The sequence below is a fragment of the Prionailurus viverrinus genome, chromosome A2, assembly GCF_022837055.1.
Source record: "Prionailurus viverrinus isolate Anna chromosome A2, UM_Priviv_1.0, whole genome shotgun sequence".
NCBI lineage: Eukaryota > Metazoa > Chordata > Mammalia > Carnivora > Felidae > Prionailurus > Prionailurus viverrinus.
In genome coordinates this window covers 79,878,111-79,900,207 of record NC_062562.1, presented here as the reverse complement: position 1 = coordinate 79,900,207, position 22,097 = coordinate 79,878,111, and the positions used below count along the sequence as shown (strand labels likewise).

At 35.7% G+C, this 22,097-nt stretch overlaps 1 protein-coding gene and 1 long non-coding RNA gene across 4 annotated transcripts in view; one reads left to right on the top strand and one right to left on the bottom strand.

Moving 5' to 3' along the window:
• The window catches only part of KMT2E (lysine methyltransferase 2E (inactive)), a 99,644-nt gene that overhangs the window by 27,136 nt on the left and 50,411 nt on the right, over nt 1–22,097 (top strand). For all 3 annotated transcript variants that reach the window (XM_047825624.1, XM_047825614.1, XM_047825631.1), the window contains one exon: nt 861–1,045. In XM_047825624.1, coding sequence (XP_047681580.1) covers nt 975–1,045 — 71 coding nt within the window. In that variant the 5' untranslated portion in view covers nt 861–974. The remainder of the gene's footprint in view (nt 1–860; nt 1,046–22,097) is intronic.
• The window catches only part of LOC125148067 (uncharacterized), a 38,611-nt gene continuing 33,218 nt past the window's right edge, over nt 16,705–22,097 (bottom strand). Inside the window, exon 3 of the long non-coding RNA XR_007145405.1 lies at nt 16,705–16,776. This is a non-coding gene — a long non-coding RNA (uncharacterized LOC125148067). The remainder of the gene's footprint in view (nt 16,777–22,097) is intronic.

The following is a 22,097-nucleotide window of genomic DNA, read 5'->3' as shown; positions in this document are numbered from 1 at the left end:
GCCACTTTAAAACATTGGATTTTATTACAAATAAAATAGCTTTCCTTTTATAATACATAAATAACTGAGTAGAATTGGTTGAAATCCTGGTTTTAGTTTTTAAAAATGTTTAATTTTTGAGAGAGAGAAAGAGCAGGAGTCGGGGAGAGGCTGAGAGCAAGGGGAACAGAGGATCCAGAGTAGGCTCCACCCTGAAGTAGAGAGCCCCATGCTGGGCTTTAGCCATGAGATCATGACCTGAGCCAAAGTTGGACACTCAACCCACTGAGCCACCCAGGTGCCTCTCCTGGTTTTATCTCTTAAACTGAGCAACCTTGGTTAAGTTATTTAACCTTTCTTGCTTTTGTTATCCTCAGTGGTAAAAGGGAGAGCCCTGTTTCAGAGTTGTAAGGATTAAATAGATCATCCATGTAAAAGCATAGTAAGTACTTGATATTTGTTAGATCACTTACTGAATCAAGAAGGCTTATTTTGGATACCAGTGCTGTAAGAAATTCCATTTTATCTTTGAAAATGAGTAATATTTGTTGGTTCTTCACTAAGCAAGACAGCTTAGTTCATCTTTCTTTTTGGCATTTTATATTCTTTCTCTAAGTAAGGTTATGATTCAGAAACTTCTTTTAATCACAGTCCCATAACTTAATTCCAAAATAAAATAAAATAAAATAAAATAAAATAAAATAAAATAAACAAAGTAGAGACTCCCTTGAGCAAATTCCAGTTTATATGGATATTTTAATGAAGAATATTCTAATGAAGAATGCTTTTTCTTCATGTATTTTACTTACTGTCTTTATAGTATGAATGTGTTAGGAATATGAAATTATTTTTAATTTTTTGTTCCCTTTTCTTTTAAACAGGGTTTGTGGATGCACTTAGATGTTTGCAATGAGCACTGTGGCTGGCATGCCCCAGTGTTTTGGATACCAATGCATAGGACTCCATAGTAATCGAATTTACCAGAGGCGAACGTCATGAGCATAGTGATCCCTTTGGGGGTTGATACAGCAGAAACATCATACTTGGAAATGGCTGCAGGCTCAGAGTAAGTATTTAAATTAAAAGTGTTTGGGATAGGAAAGGCAAAATATTTTATATAGTTATTTTAGCATAACCAAGCAGTGCTTGGTTTGGATTTATATTTTTTCTCATTTAGGATTCTTGTTGAAAATAAAACATGAGAAGATTAAAGACAAAAATTCCTTTAAAATTACTTTTTCAAACAACTTTTGAGCCAAAATGCTGTATCTTTTCCCACTTCTTTTTGTCTTTTCCATCTGCTAATTGTTGACCTCAAGATAATAATTTTTTTTTAATTGTAAGATTTGTCATGTCTTATTGAAAAAGTAATTTGATTTTAAATTTGATCTTAATTTTAAAAATATTCTAATAAGATCCATTTAAATGTGGGATTTGCTTTTTTTTTTTTAGTTTTTTTATTTGTATTTTTTAAACATTTACTTATTTTGAGAGAGGGAGAGAGTATGTGAGCAGAGGAGGGGCAGAGAGAGAGGATCCCAAGCAGGCCCCGCTCTGTCAGTGCAGAGCCTCACACAAGGCTCCATCTCACAGATCCTGAGATCATGACCTGAGTTGAAACCAAGAGTTGGTTGCTCAACTGGCTGAGCTACCCAGGTTTATTTTTTTTTAAAGTTGAGTTGAAATAATTCAAGCCACTTTTAAATAAGAGAAAGGGATTATTTTCTGCTGGATGATTATTTTGATAACTTTTGCTTTTATGAGTGCCATTTCTGATGGATTCAGTAAAACGTTCTTACCTTGCCTCTGGACTATTTGGTCTAGGCAATGGTGTGGATAGATTTCATTATATTTTGTTTTTGAATGACCAGTCACTGTAACACTAGGTTAGTGCTGTGACAATTGATTGATTATTTGTTTTTGGAAATTTGCAAGGGATTCAAGTGGCAGTGTTGGAAGCTGAACGATGGAAAGATGCAACTGTTTATTCTTTGATTCGGTATATAGATATATTGGGCCTAGTGGGACTCTAATTGACCAGAAAGCTGAACTTACTAGAATAGAAATTTGAAAAAAGGAAATTTATTTTAGGCCTCTGAAACTGATACATGGAGAGGACAAAAATGCTGTTTATTATTCTCTTTTTGCTGGCATTTCAGGTGGTCTGAAATGTTTTCACCACTTCTGTTTGTGCCATTGGGAAAAACCCAGAGATGCTTTCTAATGTTTCAGATTAATATACGGTCTGTTTAACTGTATGATTATTGTGATGCTGTTTTTAAAAGCCATTATGTTTTTTGCACTATGTATAAGTTATTTTTGTTGTAAAATAACAGATTCCTAACAAGGTACTCTTGAGACAGTTAATCAAGTGTCTGCCCACTCATTCTGCCCAAATAGGGACACTACTGTGGAAGGAAAGAACCTGGAAGTAGTGCTTGGGAGACAGGGTTCCTAGGCTAAAGTACTAGTTTTTCTTAATGTAAGGCATCTGGTAGGTGCAAATCCATATCTGATAATAGTTGTAGGCATTTGTTGGTAAAGATTCTTTGCTTCCTAAAAATAATCACCTCCTTGGTTCTTTTTTAAAAAAATCAGTCTTTTAAGCAGTTAATACAAGATGTAATTTCTGAAATTTATATACTAGATAGGAATTTGTCTACCAAATGGCATGAGATACATCTGTGCTTTGTCATATCTAGTATTTGTGCTATGAAGTAATTCACAGAATGGAAGATAGAGGGGCACCTGGGTGGCTCAGTCGGTTGAGCAACTGACTTCGGCTCAGGTCATGATCTCATGGTTAGTGGTTCGAGCCCTGTGTCGGGCTCTGTGCTAACAGCTCAGAGCCTGGAGCCTGCTTCTGATTTGGTGTCTCCCTCTCCCTCTGCCCCTCCCCCACTCATGCTCTGTCTCTATCTCAGAAATAAATAGAAACATTAAAACAAAACAAAAAAAGAATGGAAGATACATTATTATACAGTCAAAAGGGAATGAATAATATTGAAAGAGGGCAGTATGGAGATAACTTCCTATTTTCTTTATTAAATGCATTTATTAGAATACTTATAGAATAAGTATGATTTATATTATGGAGCCAAATCTTTTTGGGTACATGTAAGGCATTTTTATTATGCAAAAATGATCAATTTGTAGGTAATTACAAAATGACTTTCTTTTTAGGAAATTATTTTTTTCTATTCCATGTACAGGTATGTGTCACTTGGGCATACCTTCCCCTATGCAGTGGACATAGAAAGTATAGCTGGTGCCAATTTTTATTATGGGACAGCCATCAGAATTTTTGTGGCTTAATTTTCAAACTTTTAAATTCTCTTTTAAAATATAAAACCTGGAAACTTAAAAAGACCATTAAATAACATTTTCCCCCCTTCCCTCAGAAACAAAACTTTTAGAGTTGCTTTTATAAGAAACTTTAATGTAATTAATATGATGCTTCCTTTTTATTACAAATACATAATCAAAAGTTGTGTAAGACACAGGATTCTGGGAGAAGGGTACATGGGACTTCACTATTTCTTTGTTTACCTCCTGTGAAGCTACATAATTATTTCAAACTAAATTGTTTTTAATGGAATTACATTTTATTGTATTCATGTGGCTATATAATTCTAATTATACATGAGTTTTTTTTTAAAAAAAGATTGTACTGTTACAGTACAGTCTAGGAGATACTCAGTAATTGTTTATTCAGTGTGTTAGTGTACTGGACCAAATTTATGTTGACTTCTAAGGCTATAAAAGAGAATTTATTGGACTACTTGTTCTTCTAGACTATCTGTAGCATTTTATAGATAGGAAATTGCAGTTGAATATCCAGCTCAGGATCTGTGAAGAATGGGTTTGCAAAGCTCTAGTCCATTATTTTCATACTTGGTAGCATTTGTTTCTGGATTATTGGGTCTCTAAAATAAAACTCCTTTTTCTCACCAGCTCCAGCTTCTTTATTGTATATTTGTGCTCTTCTCATCACTAAGTTTTAAAAAACCTTGGGTTTGTTTTGCCTTTCCTTCAGAGTTAAGGATCTTGTATTTTACTTCTTTCTGTTACCTATTGCCTTGGCAAGAGTTGGCCCTCTACCTAAATGTTTGAACTAAAAAGAATAATTGTAAAACATTTTAGAAGTAACCGAGTAGTGAAGATTGATAGACTATGGTTTAGGGATAATAAGAACAAAATTTTGTTTCATTAGCCTACGTATTTTTTTAAGAAGTTGTAGACATTCCACAGTCAAATTTAACTGAAGATGTTTTATTTAAAAATAATTTTTTTCTATGCATAGTATTAATAAAACAAATACATAGATCTTGGTGAATAGAAGTGGAATTGAAGCCAACTGCTACAGGGGAGACTCAAGATACCTTAAAAAATTGCCTGTTAACTACTTAGATCTTAGCAGTAAACTTTTACCTGCATTGTGTTTGTCCTTTTATTTTAAAAAATACCCATTACAGCACACAGGTTAACATAATGACTGATTTTCTCACTAGTGCCTGGAAGGATCTGGGTACAATAAAAAATGTGGAAATGTAATAATATATTTAAAGGGAATATTGAGCAGAGTGCAAAAACAATTTTTAAAAACTTGATTACCAAAGTGACCATAACTGGAATAATCAGGAGACTGCTTTTCTTACCAGGAAGTTCTGTCTGTAAAATTTTTTTGATTAGCTGTGTGTCTGTAAATGTAGGCTAATAATAGAAGTAGATTTCTGGCTTTTAGCATAACTTCATAGGGTAAGACTGGTAGTCCAAGAGAAAGCACATTTTGGATCATCATTTACAAGCATCAACTGTTTGGGGAGTGTTTTACTAGAGGCTCAGGTTATAAATGTAAGGTGTAACCTTTTACCCCTACTCTTAAGGAAAGTATAATCAGTGGGGAAATCAGAACTCTAAATCAGAGCTGTCCAATTAAAAAAGTACTCAAAACCATGTCATGTGTACTTTAAAATTTTCTAGTGTCCATATTAAAAAAGTTTTTAAAAAAGGTTAATTTTGTTATGTATTTTTTAACTGAGTATGTCCAGAGTATTACCATTTTAATATATAATCACTATAAAAATATGAATGAGTTATTTCATGTCTTTTTTTTCTCCACACTAAAAATATTTAAAATCTGGTATGTATTTTATACTTTCAGTACCTCTTAATTGAAACTAGCCACATTTCAAGTGCTCAGTGTATGTCCAGTGGCTACTGTATTGGATAAAGAAGCTCTAGACTAACAAAGTGGTAGGACCTCAGAGAAGAAGGAAATGGGGAAACTTAGGCTATAGGCTAGTTGTGAAAGTGAGATCTGAGAATCTCTTTCTGAATAAGGAAGATAAAGATATAAGGCACATACTGTTATTCTTAATTTATAGGTGAGGAAACTGAAGTCACAGAGCAGAAAAGTGGCAGAGGCAGAACTTAATAATGTGTTCATTTTAGGCCTTTTTGGTATTATAGCTCTTTTACTAATATTACAGAGAATGATTTATGTAACATAACTGTGTTGACACATGTAAGTAGTAGCTTTAGTTCTAGCAGTAGTAAATTCAGTATAATAAATGACTACATATAACAAAGATATTCACAGGTCTTTGCTCAAGGATAAGGAATGTTGAAGAAAACCTAGACTCCTTTATCATTAGACAGGAAAGTTGACCCAGAAGTCAGCTGTATTAGAATTGTATATTTTTTGTTCTAATAGGTAGAACGTATCTCCTCACTTTCTTTTTACCTCTTCTACCTCTGGCATTCCAGCGATCTGAATTCCTAAATTGGTTAAATAAAAAAAAAGACGGGAAACCCTTCTGGAGCTAGAAAGTGGGAAGACATATAAATGGGGAATGTTAAATTAAAAAAAAATTTTTTTTAACATTTATTTTTGAGAGAGAGACAGAGCACAAGCAGGGGAGGGGCAGAGAGAGGGAGACACAGAATCCAAAGCAGGCTCCAGGCTCTGAGCTGTCAGCACAGAGCCCGACGCGGGCTTGAACTCACGAGCTGTGAGATCATGACCTGAGCCGAAGTCGGACACAACTGACTGAGCCATCCAGGTGCCCCTAAATGGGGAATGTTAAATTTTGTCTTTCATAGCCTTTTTAAAAAAGAAATGCCAAGCTACTTTTCTCTCTCAGAGACTGGGAACAAGATTGCAAACGTTGTATTCCTTTTAATGTTACTATTAGTACCTTGGTACCATTAGAAATCATTAATGTGAGCTTTTTATATAATTATGTGTTACTTTTGAGTGAGGTGGACAAATGAGTAAATGTGACATGTGTAAATTAGAGGTGAATTATTTTGGAGGAGGACTCCCAGTACTATGCCTGGCAACATAGTAAATGCTCATTTGTTGACTGTGAGTAGTGAAAAAGAGATACATAGGTTTTCAATTTTGTTCTACCACTAACATACTAGTGAGCCCTTCAATATGACAGTCATTGTAGACTTTGGTTATCTTAATTTGAAAAAGAGGGCTTGGATTGAGGTATTAACGTGACTCTTTTGACTTCAAATTTCTGAGAGTCAGTACATTTTTACCTCTTGTATTTTGCCAGTGTCTGATACTAAGTTATTTCAGTGTCACTAGAGCCACCTGCTGACAGAGTTCATTACTTGTTAAGTGTTTGGGTGCTTTTAGTCTGAATTTGTATGATTGATGATGCTAAAATGTTTTGTGTATAATGAAATGTTTTCAGTAGCATATTACTTGTTCATTTTCTCTGATGCTTAACATTTTCACTTATGGTTTCTTTACACATAATCTACTATCAAGAAACTAATACTTTCTATTGCTCTCAAAGTGTTGATTTGCTTATCCTAATTTGGAGGTGCTTTCATTTAAAAGTGGTTTTATTTTAGTATTTAAAAGCCTATTTTACAGTACTGTGCTAGCAGTATTTAGAAGTGTTCTTCACATGATGCTGAATTTCTCATTTGTTTCATACTTAATCATAAACATTTTTTTTTCTAACTTTATTTCCACTTGTAATACTGAATGCAAAGCTCAGTACATCCATACAACTGTCTATAACGTAGTGTTTAATATCTCTTAATCATCCCAGCAGAAAGGCCAGTATTATTCCCATTTTGCAAAAAGTGGAGTTATGTTTGAACCCAGGGTTGCTTAGCTCCCGATCCATACTGCCACATAGGTCAGAAGAGCCAGATTTTGTTAATGGATGTGGATGAGTTAAATGAAGTAAAATGCCACATGAAATAAACTGAGGATAGTTGTCATACCAAACCTTTCCATTTTCAAAAGTTTCTTGTATGTTATTATAATGTGTGTAATTTTCATATGTTATCTTTGGGAAATAATAGGTTATAACAAGGATGAAAGAAATTTACAAGTTTTGATCACAAATCTGAAGGAATATATTGAGAACTCATGGAGATCTTTTACACCCATTACTGTAATAATTAGGGAGTCAGTCTGTCCATGTGTCATTACTGATACCTAAGTGTGTATTACTGAATATCTTAACATTAAAAGGAAAACTAGAGGTTTTACCTAAAGCACTGATACAAACTTCTCATTAAAATCAAATGGAATTTTGAAGGTATAAACAGGGAAGAAATTAAATTTTTGTTGAAGAAGAAGAAGGAAATCATAAAAGTCCTATTTCTGAGGAATCAGAGTTTGTTTTTTTTTTAAAGGTTTATTTATTTTTGAGAGAGAGAGCGAGTGCACACAAGTGGGGAAGGGGCAGTGAGAGAGGGGCGACAGAGGATCCTAACCGGGCTCTGTGTTGACAGCAGGGAGCCTGATAGCAGGGCTGGAACTCATGAACTGCGAGATCATAACCTGAGCCAAGGTCAGACACTGAACTGATTAAACTACTCAGGCGCCCCAGAATTAGAGCTTATTTATTCACTTATTCTAAGCTGTTCTTTTTCTCCCTTATTCATAAATAATTTCATGATTGGTACTTTCACTTTTTAGATCTTCAGTTCACCTAATTTAATTAAATGTCTGCAGTAAGAATGCATAATGTGCCTTGGATGGTAATTTATGATGCCTTTTTAAAGAATAAGGATATTTTGGTATAAATAAGATTTTTAATTTGTAAAGTTCCACAAACCACTTTTCATTTTTACAAATGGAAATACTACATAAAAGAATAATTTTACTTTTGATAAACAAAAATATCCTGCATATTTATGAAGTCTGAAGTAATGAAAATTAAACTGGCATAGATTCTGGATTTCTAGAACTCAGGCTTTGTGTAACTCTGTGAAATGACACATACTGCCATTGTGTAATATAAAAACAAGGTAAAGCTGTTTATCCCATTAAGTCACTAATCCACAGGCATAACTAGCACGCTAGTAAATTTCATAGGCAGAGTGAGTACAGTGCTGTTTGGTGGGAAAAGTGCTAGACCAACTTAAGAGATCTGGACTTTAGTATTTTCTTTCTATTATAACACCACATGACTTGGAGTTAAGAGTTCATTTTACAGATGTAGAAACTAAGACCCAAAGTGGTTATGTGACGTGTCCCAAGGATACACAGTGACTTTGTGGTAGAGTTGGTGCTTCAATCTAGAGTTTTTGAAACTAGGATCAGTCATCAGGTCTGTAAAGCTGGAGGTTGGACCATGTGATCTTCAGAATACCTTCTGGGACAGTGTCTGAATATCACTTTGGAGCAGCAGAGAGTTTTTCTCTGAACAGTTGCTGTCCTGTTGTACCCTGTCCCTAAGTAGGAACTCACAAGTAGGACTCAGCAACTGATCCTCCACCCCTGGCTTCATTATAACATTGTCTGAGGGTCCAGAAACTGCCCTTTACGCTAAACCTGTCTAGACTGACCAGGAGGTCTACCTGCAGGTCTCGGCCAGAACAAATCTGCTTGTAGTCTGAGGGAAAGGAAACCAGACCTGAACACTCCTTTGGGGCCAGATGCAAAGCAGGCCTACCACATCTTTGTTCTGTCTGCTCTACTTACCAGGTCTTAGCAACAGTATTTCATTTTTCTCCAGGCCACCAACATCACCTCAAGGAGTCAGAAGGAGGTCCTGAGAGTAGCTAATTCGGATTAAATTTTGACCCTTTCTAAAGTGTTATCTGTGGCTCTCACTTTGGTAATTCCTTGGGCATTTCTAAATTGTAGGTCCATTCATATGTTTGGATCCTTGCACTGTTCTCCCTTTTATTAATTCTTCCACCTGCTGTATACAATTTGGCTTTTACTTTGACCATGCTACTGTGACATTGAGGCTAATGGGTTGTTTTCAGGCCTTATATTGCTTGCTCTCTCAGGATTTGATACTATGATTCTCAGTACCTTTGTTTTTAGTTTTTAGTGAACCAACTTTTTTGTAGTTTGGATTTTTTTTGTAACAAGTATAAATAACATAAAATTTATAACTTTAGCCATTTTTAAGTGTGCAATTCAGTGACATTAAGTACATTCACAGTGCTGTGCAGTCATCTCACATCTGTTTCCAAACTTTTTCATCATCCCCAAAAGAAACTTTGTACTTATCTAAACCTCTTTAATCCCCTCCAGGCCCCAGCGCCTGGTGACCTCTATTTTACTGTCTCTCTCTACCTGCTTCTTCTAGATACCTTATATAAATAGAATCATAAAATATTTATCCATCTTTGTCTGCCTTCTTTTACTTAGTGTAATGTTTTCAAAGTTCATACACGTTGTAGCAGGTATCAGAATTCCATTCTTCTTTATGGTTGAATAATATTCCGTTGTATGGATGTACTACATTTTGTTTATCCTTTCATCTGTTGACGGACACTTGGGATGTCTCCACCTTTTGGCTATTGTGAATAATGCTGCTGTGAACATTGGTGTAAAGTATCTATTTGAGTCTTTGATTTCAGTTTTTTTGGGGGGATATATACTTAGGAGTGGAATTACTAGGTCATAAGTTAATTCTATGTTTAACATTATAAGAAACCACCAAACTATTCTCCATCTGGTTTTCTTTTTATACGTTAATCTTTTTTTTTTTTTTAATGTTTCTTTCCTAAGTGTTAAGTATTTATGCTTTCTAGTAAAGTGTCCTGGAGGTTTTATCCACTTCTGTAGCTTTTCACCATTTCCTACATGCTCATGACTTCCAAATATTCCTCAACCTAATTCTATCTCATGAGCTCTACCCATAACTATATGGGACTACCCCTGCATTACTAGACCTCTTAGGTATTTCGTGACTGTAAAATAGAGATGTGTGTCTCTACAATGTGTGTTGTAGAGAATCCTTCTTCACTTTACAGATTATTTTTGAATTTAAAATTAAATTAAATTTAGAGCTGTAGTCCACAGACTTTTTCTTGAAAGGGCCAAAGAGTAAATATTTAAGATTTGGAACAATATGGTTTCTGTTGAAACTACTCAGCTCTGTTATAGCTGGAAAGCCAGATAGTATATATGAATGAATGGGCATAACTGAGTTCTAATAAAACTTTATTTCCAAAATCAGGCATTGTGCTGGCTTTGGTTCAGGGATCATAGTTTGCTGACTTCTTGTTTACAGAAAGTGAATCTTGAGTACTCTTTCAGGTAAAGAGTTCCATTCTTCTCTGATTTCTTTGGCTTAAGCAAGCACTGTTCAGTGGTATGACTTTATTTTAAAATGTAAAAACAACTTGATAGGAATTTCTTATTAATATATACTTATTTAAGGGCTTATATTCTACCATCCACTGTTTTAGATGCTGGGGACACAGCTCCACAACTAAAATCTTACATTCAAATTTTGTTTTTCTTCTTATAAAATGGAAAAATGTCACTTTTAATAGAGCATTGTTCTTTCACTTGCTCTCTGGATCTCATCCCCCCTCATCTTTCAGGATCTTTACACTTTACTCTCACCTGCCAGGTATCCAGTATTTCCTGCATCTTCAAATTTCTTTCTAATTAGATCATTCCCATCTCAGACAAATATCTTAAAACTGCTGCCCCTTTTTATTTCTTAATCCATTTTTCTGTTCCTCTTTATAGCAAACACCTTGGAAGAGTTTGCACTCAACATTAAGCCACACAACACCACTATAAATATCTATATTGTCAAGCTAATTAGTAGTTTCCTATAATTTATATAGATTTATCAACATTTGATATAAGTAACCATTTCCTCCTACTAGAAAGATTTAACTCTGTTGGCTTTGTGGTTACCACACTTAACTGGCTACTTTTTTTCATTTTTCGCTTGATTTTCTTCCTCCAAATCTGTTTCCCTCTGTTCCAGTCTCATCTTTTTCTTCAAATAACTCCATCTCTATCCACTTGCTTAAGCCAAAGCCCGAAGGTGTCATTCTTGGTCACCCACCACATCTGATTCATTGGTTAATCCTTTGTCTCCCTCCAAAATACATTGAGAATCAGTGCACTTCTCTCCATTTCTACGTTGTCCTAGTCTAAGCCCTGTTCATCTTGCACCTGGATACTACAGTAATCTCCGTATTTGTCTTTTGCTGTCTACAATTCATTCTCTTTATGGAACGTAATATGATTCTTCTGAAGCATAAACCAAATCTTAAATCTCTCCCACTTGAAAACCTTCCAGTGATTCTTTTGTTTTGTTTTGATTTGCTTAAAATCCTAACTTCTTTTGGCACCATAGACCCCACTTTATTAGTCTCTACTCAATATTCTCTCCTTAGCCTACTGTTGTTCCCATATGGATATTATTTTCCTTGTTATTTTAAACAGTCTAAACTTGTTACTGTCCCAGGGACTTTGTACTTGTTCCAACTACCTGCAGCGTTCTTTTTTTGCTCTTAGCATAGTCTTAGCTGAGCTCAAATATAACTTTTCAGTGAGGCCTTTCCTCTGCACACTGTCTAAAATAGTATCTGAGAATCCCTCTGAAACAGTCTTGTTTTCTTTCATTATTTTGTCCTTTTTACTGAAATACAAGCTTCATGAGTTACAAACATCTGCTTTATTATATATCACTCGATGTGCAGCACCTCCCACAGGGCCTGGCATATAAGGATTGGGTCATGAATGCTGTTGTTTGAAGGTAGGTCTCTTGGTTAACCCTGAAGCTTATTACGTAGAAATGATTGTTGAATATTCATATCTTAGCCGATTTTATTTCAGTTGTTTAGGAGAGACCAAACTAAAGCTGGAAATATTTTATAGCCTCTCCTTTGTAGAAAGATGTAAGGGGTTATAGAATTGAACAAAGTGTCTCTTGTATGTAAAAAAATCTTATGCAATTGGTGTGCTTTCAGTGAGGTGAATGCTATAGTTCTTTAAAGTAGCTGTTCTGGATAGTACCTATTTCAGGAAGCTGGGAAATAAAGGCATTAGGAAGCTAGCAGAAATAAAACAACAACTATGATATACTATGTATATCACCCAAGTGACTGTATATGACTGTAATAGAGTATGTTAGGACAGAATGTAGAAGCAGGAGGGATATAAAATTCTCCAGTATTAGAATTTTAACAAGTGATGGGATTTAAGTGATAGTATTTTGACTGGGAAATTTTAAATCACATTTTCTTTAACTGATGACAGATTAAATGATGAAATTTCCCAGAGTGTGAAGTTAAAAGTAGGAGTTTAAAATAAAATTTTGTGTTACTTGGGTGGCTCTATTGGTTGAGCATTAGACTTCTGCTCAGGTCATGATCTTATGGGTTCCTGAGTTCGAACCCTGCATCAGGCTCACTGCTGTCAGTGCAGAGCCCGCTTTGGATCCCCTGTCCCCCTCTTTCTCTGCCCCTTCCCTGCTTGCACTCTCTCTCTCAAAAATAAATAAACATTAAAATATATATATAATTTCATTTTCCTAACTCTAGAGTCTGTGTAAAGATTCCTTTTTGGAAGCTTGGTAGTAATATGCTGAACATCAAAGATGGGCACTTGAATCTCATTTAAGCTTTGTGTGGCTAATTAGCCAAATAAAAGATGCTCTTGTAAATAAAACAAACAAAAAGCTTCTTTCAGAATTCAGAACAGTCTGTTAAAGGGAAGGGAAGACTAAAAGAAGTTTGGCATGTCATGTAATAATTAGAAGTTAAGTGGATGAGGGGCACCTGGGTGGCTCAGTCGGTTAAGCATCCAACTCTTGGTTTTGGCTCAGGTCATTATCTCATGGTTCATGGGTTCGACCCCCATGTCACTCTGTGTGGTGGCAGCGTGGAGCCTGTTTGGGATTTTCTCTGTCTCTGTTTTGCCCCTTCCCTGCTTGTGTTCTCTCTCTCAAAATAAATAAATAAACGTTTAAAAAACAAAGAAATTAAGTGGATGAAAAGATATTCTAAAACGTATTTGGCAAATGAGTGCCAACTTTGGTAAGATTTCAAAAGCAAGGAAGGCTGCTAGAGAATTAATAGGAACTTCTTGTTGATAGTGTAATTGAAGTGTAATTGACAAATTAAGAGATTACTAAGAGATAAGTCGTCTTTATGTAATGAAATATTTGTGAAAGTTTTATTCAACATGTCGTTGAAAGTAACTACATACCGCATGAATCTAACAGTGGTTAATGTGCTGTGTTCTGTACATAATAAAAATTAATGTAAGGGCACCTGGGTGGCTCAATTGGTTGTCTGACTTAATCTCACCTCAGGTCTTGATCTCAGGGTTGTGAGTTCAAGCCCCACATTGGGCTCTGAGCTGGACCTGAAGCCTACTTAAAAAAAAATTAATGTAGGGTAAGTCACCATGGTGAGTTGGTCCCGTACTTGAGAATTGAAGGAACTCAATTGCAGAAATTATTAGTTGAAATAGCAAGTTGCACATTTTAATATCTCTTTCTTAAATAAAAAAGTTACTAATTTGGACCCTGGGTACCATTTGCTCATGTGAAATTACTTTGAAACTAGACAGAGTACTAAGTATTTTTCAGTGAAGAAAACTGAGTAAAGGTAACTTATTTGTAAGTAGGGATGGGGAAGGAGTCTTGGAGAGGAAGCACTCTTTACATCCTCTGATCAGGCTCAGATCTTTTCTTGAACCTACTGAATCTGGGAGAAGTATATACAGATTATTCAACCTCAACTCACATTTGAAGCCCTCAGCTTTATCTTGAAATGCTGCTTCTGTGATCACATTGTAACCTTGCTTGGTGGAGAAACAGCTATTAGTGGCTTAGCTAGATACCTAGGGTACTTTTTGAACTGGTCCTTGGCTGACTTACCTGCCTTCATCTCTGGCCCCTTCTCCATACCTTTAACTCTGCTCTGAATTTTACAAATTCTTTTCTCTCTCTCTTTTTATTGAAGTATAATTAACATACAGTGTTATATTAATTTCAGGTGTACAGTATAGTGATTCAGCAGTTTTATACATTGCTCAGTGGTCATCATGATAAGTGCACACTTAATCTCTTTTATCTATTTCACCCATCCCTCCTGTCTGGCAATCACCAGTTCTCTGTATGTAAGAGTTTATTTTTGTCTCTTCTTTTTCTTTGTTCATTTGTTTTGTTTCTTAAATTCCACGAGTGAAATTGTATTTGTCTTTTTCTCTTACTTAGCATTATATCTTCTGTGTCCATTTATGTTGTTACAAATAGCAAAATCTCATTCATTTTTATGGCTAAGTAATGTTCCTGTGTGTGTGTATGTGTACATATGTGTATGTATATGTACCCACATACCACGTCTTCATCCATTCATTTGCTGATGGACACCTGGGTTGGTTCCATAACTTGGCTATTGTAAATAATGCTGCAGTAAACACAGGCATGCATATATCTTTTCAAATCAGTATTTTCATTTTCTTTGGGCATCTAGTAGTAGAATTACTGGATCATATGGTAATTCTGTTTTTAATTTTTTGAGGATCCGCCATACTGTTTTCCAGAGTGCCTGCCCCAGTTTACATTCCCACCAACAGTGCATGAGCATTCCTTTTTCTCCACATCCATACCAATACTTATTTGTCGACTTTTTGATTCTGGCCATTCTGACCTGTGTAAGGTGATACCCTCATTGTGGTTTTTATTTGCATTTCCCTCATGATTAGTGATGGTGAACATCTTTCCGTGTGTCTGTTGGCCATCTGTATCTTCTTTGGAAAAATGTCTATTCAGGTCCTCTGCCCATTTTTAAACTGGATTATTTGGAATTTCGTGGTGTCGAGGTATACAACCAGTTCTTAATCTGTGCTTCCTAAACTTCAGTGAACATAAAGTTGAAAGTGCTTATTAAAATGCAGATTTCTGAGCCTGATCTTTAAAATGTTTTATTCATTCGGTTAAGGAGAGTGTAAAACAATTATAACATGCATTACAGGTGATTGTGATGCTGGTGTTCTGTCAGTCTTGTGTAGAGAAACATGCTTAAACATGTCTTGATGTTTATACCTCTGACTGCATGTGTACTTTCTGTCTGGAATACCCTCTCCATTTCTTCCACCTCTCTTAGTTCTCAGGCTTGTTAACTTTTCATTCTTTAAAATTTGGTGAATGTGATTACTATTATGAAGAACCCCTATGCATACACCTCTGATGACACTACTGTAATCACTGATATACTTGTCTTCCCCATACATCACTTTCTTGAGAAGGACCACTTTTCCTTCTTTATTTTTTAATTTCCAGCATCTCAGTGTCTTCTACTTAATGTGTACCAAAATGTTTATTGAATGACTAAAACTATATTATTCTAAGTTCCTTGAAGATAGGGACAGTGTCTTGTCATTTTGTCTTTCATAGTCCCTGGCAAACACGAGGCCCTCAATGTTTAATCTGTGTTAGTTATATTGAGATCTATGGATGTAATCCCCATGGTGCTCAATGAGCCTTATGAAGCTTTAATTTTTTGTTATTTTAATTTCGAGCTAGGTAGAGAATTTATGTTTAGAGTGATCCTGGATGACCACCACTTTATACTGAATACTACCATGAGATTTCAGTGCAAGTGTTTGTGTTGATGCCGTTGGTACACAGATGACCTAAAGACCTAGTTTAATGGAGTGTTTCTCTAAAGCTAAATCTTACAAAGAAAAATGCCCCTCCATTGCAGGGTTTTGTGTGTTACGTAATTTTGACAAACAGCTAACTAAACAAACACTATTCTGAAGTCTAACTGACCTCTCTGTACTCCTTGAAGACTCCCCATGCCATTTTTTTCCTCTTTTTGCATATGCATGGGATATTGTCTTTCTCTACCATTACTGCTTTTTATTATTTTTTAAAAGATTTTATTTTTAAGTAATCTCTACACCAGCATGGGGCTTGAACTCATGACTCCAAGATCAAGAATCATATGCCCTACCAACTGAGCCAGCCAGGTGCCCCCATTATTGCTTTTAAAAAATACATATTTTTTTCAATAGAAGAAATACTTGGTATTTCTTCATTTCTTCAACATTTCTTCAAATGTTCAAAGTCCTCTATAACTTTCAGAAGTAGTCTCACCTTTAGTGAAACCTCATGATGTTATTCCTTATCCTCCCTGTTACTCAAGTAGATACATTTTTCTCTTGAATCCCCTTAAATCTGGAGACTTGTACTTTGAACTTCTGCAGCTTCTACAAGGAGGTCATGTTAGATTCAGCTAAACATACAGACTCACAAGACTGTCACAGGCCATACTTGACACTAGTCTCATGGTATACAGGACAGGAGCCACACTTTATCAGAAGTTAGCATCAGGTGTTCGTGTCTGAGAGCATATAGGAAGGAGTACAGTCAACCATCCAGGAGTTATTTTCTTTGGCTTCTAAGGTGGTGGTCATGTACAAAGAGTTGAGGTCCACCTTGGATGGTGTGAGAGTCTCCTGATTTAGAAGCCTTATATCCCTCAGAAGGCGGTATTTGTTGTTAACAAGCACAGGCAGAGTTTCCAGGTTCCCTGTGGAGGGACATGTCAGTTAGAAGAGTCACTGCATCTTTAGGAAGTTCAAATCTATGGCATCCTCATCAAGTATTTATAGTTTTCTCAATCCAGACACAATTTACTTACCAATCAAGGGTCATTTTAATTTGCTTAGCAATATAGCAAATTAGCTTATCAGGCTTTAGGGTAACAGGTAGAAAGTTAGCTAAAGAGCAGAGCCTCACACAGGAGGAAAGAGTTTGGTTAAGCATTTGCCCATACCTCTCTTATGACATTATCCTGTTTTGCCTTTATAGTGGTTTTTGTGTACTTGTCTCTTTTTTGTTAACCCTGCTTTTCCAAAACTCTTTGAGTGATAGGAGTATGTTTTATATATTTTTATCCTATCTCGAATCTAGCAATGTACCTTAAATACACATAATGAACACCATCATAGAACTACTTGTTGAATTATAGTTTGTATGCTCCTTTGACTGGAAGGTTAATTCACAAAAAAAACTTAGAAAAATTTTTATGACTGGGTTTCATCATAGATGGAAGCAGTGTAGGAATAAATTTTCTGGATGAAGTGGTATGAACAACAGGGTCCTCCTGCATTACTAGGGTTGCTCTTATTTTAATGTCTATAAGACTGCTTTGGAATAGGGGCTGCATAATGGTGTCTTCAGATTCATTCTTTTATATACTGAAAGCATATATTAGTGGTGATAAGATACAAATTTGAGAATACTGTGAGTCGGAAAATGGCAAATGTTTCACTATGGGCAAGGACAGAAATACTAAGATGATTTTTTAACTTGGTATAGTAAACCATGTCAGAAGAATCCAGAAAATGATTGTCATGAGATCATCATCACTCTCTACAGAGTATATTATGCTCATGTCTGGAGTACCCTGCTTTTCTGTCTGCCACATCTTATTGAAGAAATAAATGGATCTGAAGAAAGATGAAGATCACTAGGGCTTAAGGGGCTGTGTTAAAAAGATGATTAATAAGGAGTGCCTGGCTGGCTCAGTTGGTGGAGCATGTGACTCGATCTCAGGGACACAAGTTTGAGCCTCACGTTGAGTGTAGAGAAGAAAAAAAGTTAATAAGATTGAGATCTATGTATCAAGAAACAGGATAGTTCAGTGGACCCATCTATATGGACAGGTACTTAGCTAATCACTTAACATTAAAATGTAAAAACTGGAGAGCACCTTGAGACTTTTAAAGAGAGACAATAAATTATTCCTTTGCAAAGGTTTTGAATAAAAGTTCTCTCCAAGGAGCTCACATATAGCTTCTTGGTTTAACATGTTGGATATTAGGTTGGGTGAACAATGAATCTAATGTATTGTGTCAGATGTTGTTAATCTACATTAACCTTACACGTGTATATTAAGTATTCCACAAAATCATGTTGGTTTTTTCATTGACATGCTTAAGCCGAACATACCTATGTATAGCCTCTTAAGAAACTTTCCAACCAGAAACTTTTTAAAGTTATTAATTTAAAAACAAACATTTCAAAAATCCCTGTTGCAATAGAGATTTCCTTGCTTACTTAGCTCTTGTGTCAAAATTATGAATGACTAGAACTAAAATTAAAACATTAATCCCATTCTGTTGTTATATCATTTCCTATTTCTTATTTTTTTGATAGTAAATAACCTTTGTTACAGTAATAGGTCCTGGCCTCCTGGAGCTTAGCATGTTTAAAAAATACAAGGAAGGTAAGTATAGAAAAGGGATATATGTATATTGGTGTGTTAGATTAGTGATATATGTATACATATATATATATAGTAGCAGTAAAATGTATTTTGTTTCACTGAATAATGCTCTGAATCCCTGACCTAGAATTTTAAAACCTTGTATTTTTTAAAAACCTTATTTTTTAAAAAGCTTATTTATTTTTTGAGAGAGCATGTGAGCATGAGCAGAGGATGGGGGGCGGGGGGGGGGTGGAGAGAGAGAGCGCGCGCGTGAGAGAGAATATGAATGAGAATGAGAATATCCCAAGCAGGCTCTGTGCTCACAGTGTAGAACCTGATGCAGGGCTCCATCCCATGAACCTGAGCTTAACTAAGCCACCCAGAAGCCCCTTCAGACCTTATTATATCAATGTTACAGACTCATGATTATACAGATTGCATTTTAAAAAAATTTTTTTTTTCAACGTTTATTTATTTTTGGGACAGAGAGAGACAGAGCATGAACGGGGGAGGGGCAGAGAGAGAGGGAGACACAGAATCGGAAACAGGCTCCAGGCTCTGAGCCATCAGCCCAGAGCCTGACGCGGGGCTCGAACTCACGGACCACGAGATCGTGACCTGGCTGAAGTCGGACGCTCAACCGACTGCGCCACCCAGGCGCCCCCAGATTGCATTTTTTGATATAAAGTTTAGTCTTTTACTCTGTGAAGACTTTAAGAAAATATATTTTAAAAATCTGCTTTATAGAAAGATTACCAAGGAACCACTGTATTTTAAGGTACTTATTTCATTTCTTCTGACTCTGTGTCTCCCTCTGTCTCTGCCCTTCCCCTACTCATGCTCTGTCTCCCTAACATTGAAAACAAAACAAAACATGAAAAGGGGTGCCTGGTTGGCTCAGTCGGTTGAGCATCTGACTTTGGCTCAGGCCATGATCTCACAGTTTGTGAGTCTGAGCCCTGCGTCAGGCTCTGTGCTGACAGCTCGGAGCCTGGAGCCTGCTTCTGATTCTCTGTCTCCCTCTCTTTCTGCCCCTCCCCAGCTCATGCTCTGTCTCCCTCACTCTCTCAAAAATAAATAAGGATTAAAAAAAAAAATTTAGAACGCACATATTTCAATATAATTTTAAGACTTAGGGGAGTATACTTTTAGAAGAATAAACTTTGTAGGGACTTTAACATATATTTAGTGCTCAATATTTACTAAATGATTTAAATATCAACAATGTTTTGATACCTTGCAAATTTAGTGATATATTTAAAACAGGTGTAGCTACTAGACCTTGTACTTAAAATCACTGTTGGAAGTTTGAATTATTGTGGAGTTAAGGTTTGAAAATAAAGTTGAAAAGCAACTTAAGACTGAATATTTAGTTACACTTGAGAGACATTTCTGAAGAAATAAGTATTGTTACACATGTGTATAATGCATTATAGTTGAAAAAATGCATTTTCATATCCTATCATTTGAGTTTTATCCGTATTGCTAGGAAGAAGGTGAAACAGGCATATTTACCCCACATTACAAATAAAAAGCACAATTTTAAAAAGGTGACTACTGAACTGTACCCATTGAATGGCCAGCCTTAGACATGTTAAGTCCCAACTCCATTTAAAAATTTTTTTTTTAGTTTATTTAAGTAATCTCTGTACCCCACGTGGAGCTCAAACTCACAACTCCAAGATTAAGAGTCTCATGCTCTTTCTGACTAAGCTAGCCAGGCATCCTCCATGTTCTTTTTAATAGAGAAGTCTCCTTGTTAATTTTGCTGTAATTTGGGAGAAAAAAATAATAAATGCATGTAAATAATATGGTTGATAGCATACAAAAGTATTACATGAAAAGTAATAAATTAACGGTATGGTAAATAAGTAGTAATAGGGATCCATAGGATTTATAAAAATTGTGATGAGTTGAAGCAGTTAGGAAAGTGCTCCTTGAGCATTTGAAGTAATACGCCTTGAGAAATGTGTTGAAATCAAGAAGTAAGGGTTGAGATTCCACAGAAGAGGCTTAGAAATAGAATTGCCTAGGTCTATGCCCATTCCACCTTGAACGTGCCCGATCTCGCCTGATCTTGGAAGCTAAGCAGGGTTGGGTCTGGTTAGTACTTGGATGGGAGAAATCAAAACGTCCAGGATATCTTCCTGAGTTGGGAGGAAAGGAGATAGTGTATCATTCTTAGAGGTATCTATTGTGTAAAGGATATTCAATGTAAAATAAGAAGCTTGGGAGCTTAAAAAATTTTTTTAATAAGGAAATAGAAAAATATATACAATAGTAGGGAGAACAGTATAATAATCCCAAGTGGCCATTAGGCCATTACTCAGCTTCATCAGTATTTAGCGTTTTGCCAGTCTTATTTCATCTGTCTTATAGTGTTACTTAAGTATTTTAAAGCAAATTCTCCCATCATTTTACCTATATATTCTTCAGTATAATCACTTTACAGATAAGGATTTTTTTAACCACAACACTGTTATCGCATATGACAAAATTAATACTTTTTTTTTTTTTTTGAGAGAAAGAGTGTGAGTTGGGGAGAGGCAGAGACTCTTAAGCGGGCTCCACACTCAGTGTGGAATCTGACACAGAGCTCAATCTCACAACCCTGAGATCATACTTGAGCTAAAATCAAGAGTGAGATGCCCTAACACTTTTTTAATATAAAATACCCAATTTATCTTCAAATTTCCCTTACTTGTCTCAAAAATGTCTTTTTGTGATTGGTGTGTTCAAATTGGCATCCAGACAAGATCCACACATTGTTTTTGATTGAAGTATCTTTGAATCTCTTTTTCAAGGTTCTGAGGCAACCTTTAAAATTTTTTTGCCCTCATACCATATACTATTGAAGAAACTGAGTCATTCGGTATATAGAAGTTTGAACATTATGAATTTGGCCTATTGTTTCTTTTTTTGCTGTCATGTATTATTCTACTTAACCCCATATTTCTTTTTTTCTATTTTTTTTTTTTTTTTTTTTTGAGGAGACAGTGTGAGCAGGGGAGGGGTAGAGAGAGAGGGAGACACAGAATCTGCAGCAGACTCCAGGCTCTGAGCTGTCAGCACAGAGCCCAATGCAGGGCTTGAACTCATGAACGGTGAGATTATGACCTAAGCTGAAGTCGGACACTTAACTGACTGAGCCATCCAGGTGTCCCTAACCCCATATTTCTATAAACAGTATTTAGATCTAGAGATGTGATTAGCTTCAGATTTTTTTTTTTCCCATTCTCATTTTCCTTCTGTTTTCTTTTCAGCATGATCCTTCATATGTGAGACTTTGTACTTTCTGTTGCATTTTATTAGGCACATAAAACTTGGTTGTCTAACTTTCAGTAATGATAAAAAAGGATCAACAGGTTCAGGTATTGTTAGCCTTACCTGTTCATCAGGTTCCAACCTTTCAAGGTTTTAGCATCCATGGGTATCTGTTGCCTAAATTCATTATCTCTAGAGGGTTGAAAATTCATGATTTTTCTAATTCGATCATTCCTTCTGCATTCATTAGCTATTAGGGAACTTTCAAAAGAAGCAGTTAGTATCTGAGTATTGGCTTAGTTAACAAGAGAGCGTATTTCTTAATTCAGTGTTAGAGCCAAGTTGTATATTAGAAACTCTTTATGCATTTCACA